The 8,391-nt window shown below is 31.0% G+C and overlaps 1 protein-coding gene across 1 annotated transcript in view; it reads left to right on the forward strand.

Annotated features, from left to right (window-relative positions):
- The window catches only part of LOC106457626 (1-phosphatidylinositol 4,5-bisphosphate phosphodiesterase-like), a 96,666-nt gene that overhangs the window by 20,001 nt on the left and 68,274 nt on the right, over positions 1-8,391 (forward strand). The window contains exon 4 of the mRNA XM_013917061.1: positions 165-302. Coding sequence (XP_013772515.1) covers positions 165-302 — 138 coding nt within the window. The remainder of the gene's footprint in view (positions 1-164; positions 303-8,391) is intronic.

Genomic DNA, 8,391 nt, shown 5'->3' on the forward strand with positions numbered 1-8,391 from the left:
ATAAGCATAGATAATATTAAGAAAATAAATATTTCTTGTTTATTATTCCTTTTTTTACTTAATGAATTTATTCTATTATGTATATGTATTTAACATTATTGTTTTATTTAAATAGTTGAGAAGAACTGTTGTTATCAAAACTCTAGCATTTTATTACATTACAGGATTCAAGACTATATTCTGAGTTGCAAAGTGGAAGGAAAGACAACCTGGAAAACATATCACTTACAATATGCACTGGCATTGATATGGTCAATATTAATTACACACATGTTGTGTGTCCAGATGCAGAAACTGCTCAGGTAATCAAAAACACTCCATATTAACTTTTGATCAAAGCAAACTACTTACTTACTTATATCACCATTAAACATTTACTCTGTAATTAATATACCTAATGAAATATGTATGAATCCAACTACTTTGCTTTGTCTTAAAACAACAACTTACAGCTCTAAGAACCCATGAGTGAAAGCAAAGGAGAATATATCATGTCAACCCACTGCATCTGCTGTATGCAATGCCAACAAAGCTTTTCACCCAATGCCAGGGCTCATAAAGCCAACTGAGATACAACAGACATAGTAGGGGTCTAGGTGCTATATATGTTTGAGCTGGGTTATTTAATTGATATAATTGATAACGTAAAAGCAGTGATTACATAGAGTAGTGACCCATAGACTAATCAATTAATCAAAATTATGATGAATCGATTAATGTCATGAAAATAATTAGCTAATTAAAATTAGTGCTTTTGATTATTCCAGCAGTCAATTACTCAAAATATTGATTAAATCAATTGTCACTAAAATAATCAAGTAATCAAAAATTGAGTTTTTGATTATTCTGAATATCCAAGAAATATTGAAATATTGCCATTATGTTTGTTATTAAGCACAAAGTTACACAATTGTCAGGTGGGGGATGCTTCAGGATTTGAGGGTTTCAGGTTTGATTTCCACTGCTACTAAAATTACTCATCCTGTCTTTGTTATTGAATGTTCTAAGGCTATCTGGCATCATTATCACTAATTTTGCACTGTTGAATAGAGGGAAGGTAACTGGCTGGTAGCACCAACTGCCAACTCTCAGGCTACTAAAGTGTAGTTTTACTATTCTTTTACACAGTATTATATCTCTGATATACAATTGCATAAATATTATTTAATGTTGTATAAGTAGGAACAGATCTGAGGGAGTGACTCAAGGGATCCAAGCCCCTCATACATTTTTGTTTCAGAAATTAATATCTGTATTCTTTAATGTTGTATAAGTAGGCACTGATCTGGAAGAGAAGATCAATGGATCCAGGCCCCCCATACATTTTTGTTTCAGAAATTAAAACTATATTTTTTAGTTGTGTATAAGGAGGCACAAATTTAATGGAGGAGTCCATGAAGCAAACCCACACACATTTTTTTCAGAAATTAATAACTGTATTATTTAATGTTGTATAAGTAGGCAAAGATCTAGGGCAGTGTGCACCTTCTTCATTTGTTTTTCATAAATTAATAATAAAATAGCCATATAATATCAAAACGAAAAATTGGATCTGAGCATTTTTACTTCACTAGTCTTTTTCAGTTTTTCTGAAGTAAAGCTGCTGGAATCTACAGCAATTCCGTTACAGCCTAAACTAGTAGCCAATTATATCTAAACACATATAATAATATGAACGTCAATTAAATGTTGCTGTAGTAAATTTTCATGCCTTGGCTTTTTCAAGACACTAACAATGTGTGTGTGTGTGCTCGAAATCTAGATTTTAGATACTTTTTTTTGTCAAAGTTAGTGTTGCTTAGGGCACTTGCAGCTCTTGTCATATATACACGTTACAAAATCGGTTTTTCATTGTTTGGAAGTTATAACAAAAAGATGTTTTTGTATTGTTTATGTTCAAAATAAGCAAAAATGTAAGTTTTATAACATATAAATGCTGACCTAAAAACAAAAAAGTGGAAAACACTTTATGAATGCTAGAATGCTATTTATGAATTTAGATGTATGCTTTATAATTTTTTTTCTAAACATAAGTATAATTGTTTCATTCAAATTACAATATTTGAAATGTTTGTTTTTAAATGTTTTATTTTCATATCAATCACATTACTAAAAATAAAGATATAAACTTTGAATTCTTTGGATTATTATCTAACTGAGCTACTGATAATGATTTTGTGGACTTTCTAATTGATCTTATTTTTAAAGTTACAAGAAGTTTGCAGTTATAAATATAAAAAAAACAACGAAAGTGATATAAATTTACCAATAATGGTAGAACAGGTCTATTTGAACCCCTCCCTTTTAAAACATCTTAGATCACCCCTGTTTTGTGTACATTTCTCAAAGTATGGATCTCTGAGAATATTTAACATAATCTGAAACATGCATGAATCATATGTTTGAAAAATGTTTAACAAAAGTACTCCATCCAGTGGGCTTTGACATTTCTCTATTTAATTTTATTTTAAAGAACAGCAGTATTGTTTATCAAATATCATGTACTGATTTTTATTCATGTTTTAAAAAATGATTTTATTTCCAACAATGAAAGAAGTATTCAACTAAATTAAATATGATGTATATCTATAGTTGAAACTAGTCACTTTTATATATTTTATTCTTTATGTTTTAGGGTTATAAAGTTTATTAATTAAGTTTATAATACTTTGCTGTTTGAAAATGTCACAAAGTATTATGTTTATTTTCATTGACAAAAATTCATTAGTTTCAGTACAGCATTATAGAAATTTGTAGGAAGAAACCTGTGGAATATTATAACTCATATTTTTTCAGGTTGTTATAGGTTTAGTATTACTATTTCTTTGCAAGTATAATGAGTTAGTGAGCAGCCCATGGACTTAGTCATTGGGTTCGACTATATTCTTGTTATGAAGTAATTTATTTGGATTTTGAGTCCTACTGTTGCAAGCGGGTTGCATAGGCCACCAACATGAGGAGGTTTACATGCGGAATAAAGAACTTACAACGGGATACAAATCAAATAACTTCTTTATTATACACTGTTGAACGGTTGATTTATATCAAAACTCTGGAGGCTATTTTTCAATAACACTACTTCTAAGTAACTGAGTTCTTCATTTTGAAATTCTAGGTGTTCGTTAATAAGCCCTTCTATTACATTCAATAACATAGATACAACATTAGTTAAGTTATCAATTAAGTTAACATGAGAAATTCTCTTGATCATAATCTGTATAACTGATTTAATAATTCTTCTACTTTAAGCATTTTCAAATCTACTGTTTCTTTACTACAGTTAATGTTCTTCACTTTTCTCTCTTTATACATTATACATTATTGAACCTTAAGTGAAACACTGTTAGACCAAATCATAAATAGCATACTTACAAAGAGTTTGTGTGGCAAACTTCTTGGATTACTCCATCTTCTTCTTGAGTTGGTTAAGTGCAGAGAAGTTGGAGAAGTGCTCATTTAAAGTCAGAAACACGGAATGATATACACAGTTTTTAGTGTTTTTCTGATTGTTTAAGGAGTCTAGCAGATCTACTTTCAAAAGTACTTCTTTTAACTCAATTGGTAGAAGTGGAATCTTCCAGCAACAAGTGGATTATTCCATCAGACTGTAACCCAAATCCACTTTGTTATTGATCCTTACCGAACTTATTTCTGTCCCTTATCTAATATCTTTGGTGAAATCATTCAAGACAATTAACTTATGGTGTATAGAGACAGACTGTATAGAGCTGGACTCTTCACTAGCAGTATCCCACCTTTGCCTTTCATTACAGTTCCATGGGCTCATTTCATCATGGAGTTTTCTCAACAGACCACATCTGCGAGCTGTGAATTCTTGCCAGAAGGTCATGACTGGAATGTTGCTTTTAGCTTATTCTCTATATGGCCTCAAGCCTGTATCTTCCCTATCTGGTATTGTGTTTCACGAGTTGCCGTACAGGCTTTCTTTTAACATTTTTGCTCTTCTGTTTTCTCCATACTATACATTATAAAGATGTACTTCTTGAAAAGCTTCACATATTTAATATACTTAGTATTTGTATTCTACAAATACTTTGCAAGTATGATACATTTTCATGTACAACAGTTTAGGATGTACAAAATAACTTATCCTAAATTATTGTACCTGAAGAAAGGGCTTCCTCTAGCTTTTGATATATTTTTGCCACAAATTTTTATGCCTATTTTATATGTTAATTCTAAGTAATGAAACTATTTTAACTCAAAAATATTTTAGAATCAATATCTTGTCATATTCTGACACTTATTTAGTGTAATTAATGAAGGAAAAAAGTTAACATTTTTCATTTCCACACAGTTGCAAAGAGTTTTGCCTGTAAATAAAACAACCTAATTGTTGATTTTTGTTAAAATGTTTCTGTGCATCCCAAAGAATAACATTGTTTTTACTAAACACCTCTTACCCCTTGAAAATATATTAGCCATTTCTTGATTTTTCAGCATTTCCCTTAGTTTTAATTTTTACAGGCCTTGATTGAAACCTTGCTATGATGCCACATCAAGTGGTTTAATCATTTACTGATACAACATAGCTTTGAAAGCAGCGATAAAGGAATTTTAAATATGACTGGGTAGAGCAAGAATTAACTATTGCATATTAATAGAGTAAGTAAGTTTAAAAGTTTTATAGTTTCTGTAATTGTTTAAAGTGAATTGTGAAAGTAATTGAATTACATCTGTTTGAAAGCTACAAAAATTGTCTTCAGTGAGAAGAATCAGATAACTTAAGATAAGGTAGGTAAGCTTATACAGTTTAGACATGGGTTGAATGGGTAACAAAGAAAACTTTATTACAAGTTTAACATAGTAACAAATTTACAATGTTTAGAGAATGTTTTATCATCAGGTTTAAATAGTTTACCTAGACACAGGAATCTGTCATGAACGACAATAATGGTTCGTAATAGGGATCACACAGGAATTTGCTCAAAACTGTAATAGAACATTTGAGCAAAAACCACTTTAAATAGCAGACCTATTTTTGAAACAACACTCAAAACCTTCATTTTCAATAGTTAAGACCACCCAAACATTGATAATAAGCAAAATAAGTGATTTCATATTTTGTTATTAATATTATTGTTTCACAAACCTACAGAAAAATTGGCTGGGTATTTTGCACCAACATCTAGACAGATATACTATATAAAACTCTGAAAATCCATGACCTATTTAAAAGTTGATTTACTTCGTTATAAATACATAATAGATGCAATGTTATTATGAGTGGCTGCCTTTGTACTTGATGCATGTTAAATGTGTGTTTACACAAAACTTTTGGGAACAAAGCCACCTGGCTCAGTAAATAATTACTTTAGAAGAAACAAAACTTTATTTAAAGCAATAGTTTAGACATATTTGTTTTACTGTTTTTCTAATGGTAAAATGATAAATGTAATTAGTAGGGGGTTGTGTCTTACTCTAGGCAAATGTTTGCCTATTGCTGTGCATTAACAAAGTCAACATACAAGATAATTAAAAATTGAGAATTTAAAATCTACAAATAGGTATCTTAAAAAAAGTAAGCAAACAAGACTGGAGATCTACTGTTGACAGTTTCCTCAAGCCACAAATCCTATTATGACTCCACTATAAAATTATTGCAAGTGATATCTACTCTAGTGAGGGATTACAGGGGAACTTTGCAAAAAACTAAGAGACTAGTTTTAAACTTAATTCTCCTTCAAGTTTCGCCATAAAAAATCCAGTGTTTTCCTAGCATGCACATTAGTTGGAAACTACAATTTGTGCATTTTGTAGTGTATTAATTGGAAACTACCACATGAAAGGTTCCCTATTTTGCTTTTGCATATCATTGCTTGAGTCATTATTGTTCATTGTTACTCGAGTTTTCTGTCTCTACGTGGACTTCTGTGACTATATTTCAACAAGTTTTTAACAGTGGACAATTACCATAGTAGATTTCCCTATTCAGACGATGGTGGTGAGTCTTTGTACTATTTTTTTATACTTAGTTGAAATCGTGAGTGCATATTGAGTATTCATTAATACTGCATATAGCACTATTTCGTATACCTATTGCTATTTTTAAGTAGTTGGTGTTAAGGTAGAAGTTGTAAATGTTGTTGATAATTGATGGCTTACTCTAAGTGTGTCGTTGTTGTCTGCTTTGCATGCATTATTTCTGTTGCATTATTCTAGCAAACACTTGTGCACAGCAGGCTATTGAAAAACATACATATGTGTCAGGTAGACCTAACAAGGTAAGCATGTTACTGTTTACATCGCATTAATCTGTGTTTTACCATTTTAAAAGAAACATTATTCCATTCTGATGAGAATGCTTTTTTTTGCTGCTCATCTTTTGTTACATTACGCTGTGATATTGATGGAAGCTGGTCATTAAATCTGTGATGATACAATCTTTGTTTTCAAGAGTGTCCTTTGAGAACAACTTTACATTTTGTTTGTTGTATTTGCATACCAGTAGATATGTTTATTCTTTGTTGTACACTTGTTATTTATTTTGAATATGCATGTATATAGCTTAAACTTTATTTTCCATAAACTTAAGAAACAAGATTAGTAAAAATTGTTAATTTAAAAAAGAGGGAATAGGGATTGTCAAAAAGTATGGAAAATTGAATCAAAACGTAAAGATTATATTTTCAAGCCTACAGCTAGGGACTCTAAGAAAAGTCTACCTGTCTACAATACATATCAATTTTATGGAGTCAAAATAGGGATTTTAGCTTGAGAAAATAATGTAGACACTATTTCTAGCCTTGTATGTTTACTTTTTTTGATCAAAACAAATTTATGGCTTAATGAGTATGGTAGGCGATTGCAAAATATTGTAATGACTCAAATCTTTATTGAATATTGTTCTTATTTTTATCTTGTTCAAGTAGCATATGTAAATAAATTATACTGTTTAACTGGCTGCTTAATTATTTGTAATTGTAATTATGGCATGTTTTAAGTAAAAATGTTATTACCCTTATTGTGAGAATAAAACATGTATATAAGCTTATTTATGTTATAGAAAATCAGTGTGAGATTACTGCATGTTTGAAAAACAAATAATGGTGATCATGTATTGGTATTTAGTCCATGTAATGATTCATGTGCCAAGTGAGAAATGCTCATAAAACCTTTGGGAAAATATTTTTTTGACAAAAACTTTGTTTTCCACAAATATGCAAATGACCAATTTCAGAAGCGGTCAGTCATATAAAATCAAGGATAATTTGAAAATTACTAAAAAAAACAAAACAATGTGAAAAAATAGGAAAATTAATAACACGTTATGATAATTAAGTTGTTGAAAAAATTAAAATGGTAAGTACACATACATTTTTTTTACTTGCTTGAGTTGTAGGGGGTATGGTGTACTAATTGAATTAGTGTAATATATTATTGAGCCCATCACTTAATTAATTAACAAATACTATTAATTGCCCAACTCTACCATATATTAGGTCATCAAGAAATTAATGTCGTTTTTTTAGATGAAAAAACCTGAACAACTTATATATCAAAACAAAATATTTTGTAAATGAAATAGTCTACATTCTTATCGATGATGCTTTTCCATCTTAGAATCATGTTGTTAATGACTTGATTAAAGAAATCTCTTGGCTTTGAAGCAAAAACCATGTCGATGTCCTTTTTAACACCTTCCACATTTGCATACGTTTTCCCATTAAGATGCTGTTGCAGCAAATGAAAAAGATGGTAATCTGATGGCGCCATATCTGGAGAATATGGTAGGTGGGGGAGAACTTCCCAACTCAACTCCATAATCTCATGTTGCATCAAACGTGCCACATGTGAACATGCATTGTCATGGAGAAGAAGTACACCTTTCCAATTGACGAGTAAAGGGCATTTCTAATGAAAGGCTTGATTTGAACATTCCAGTTGCTGACTATAGATCTGTGGATTGAGGAGTTCGAAATGAATTATTCCTTTGATGTCCCACCAAATGCAAAGCATCACTTTCTGCATATGGAGTCCAGGTTTTGGGGTCGGAAGTGGTTTTTGTCTAGGATTGAGCCATTGTTTTTGGCATTTAATATTTGCATAGAGAATCCATTTTTCATCACCGGTGACAATTCTGTCCAAAAAGGGTTCACACGCATTATGTGCCAGAAGAGACGAAACAATGTTCACATGTTGGAAACGATGATCATCGAAGATTTCGTGAGGCACCCAAACACTTTCTTTATGGAGTTTTCCCACATTCATTAGATGTTTATGTATTGTTTCATGAGAGACATGCAATTTCAGGGCCATTTCATGAGTGTGTTGCCTTGGGTTAGACTCCACAAGTATGTTCAGAGCATCATTATCAATTCCAACATGTCTGCCCCTGCCATCACAGTTTTTAAGGCTAAAGTCACCTGA

This window comes from Limulus polyphemus, unplaced genomic scaffold, assembly GCF_000517525.1.
Source record: "Limulus polyphemus unplaced genomic scaffold, Limulus_polyphemus-2.1.2 Scaffold353, whole genome shotgun sequence".
Classification (NCBI taxonomy): domain Eukaryota; kingdom Metazoa; phylum Arthropoda; class Merostomata; order Xiphosura; family Limulidae; genus Limulus; species Limulus polyphemus.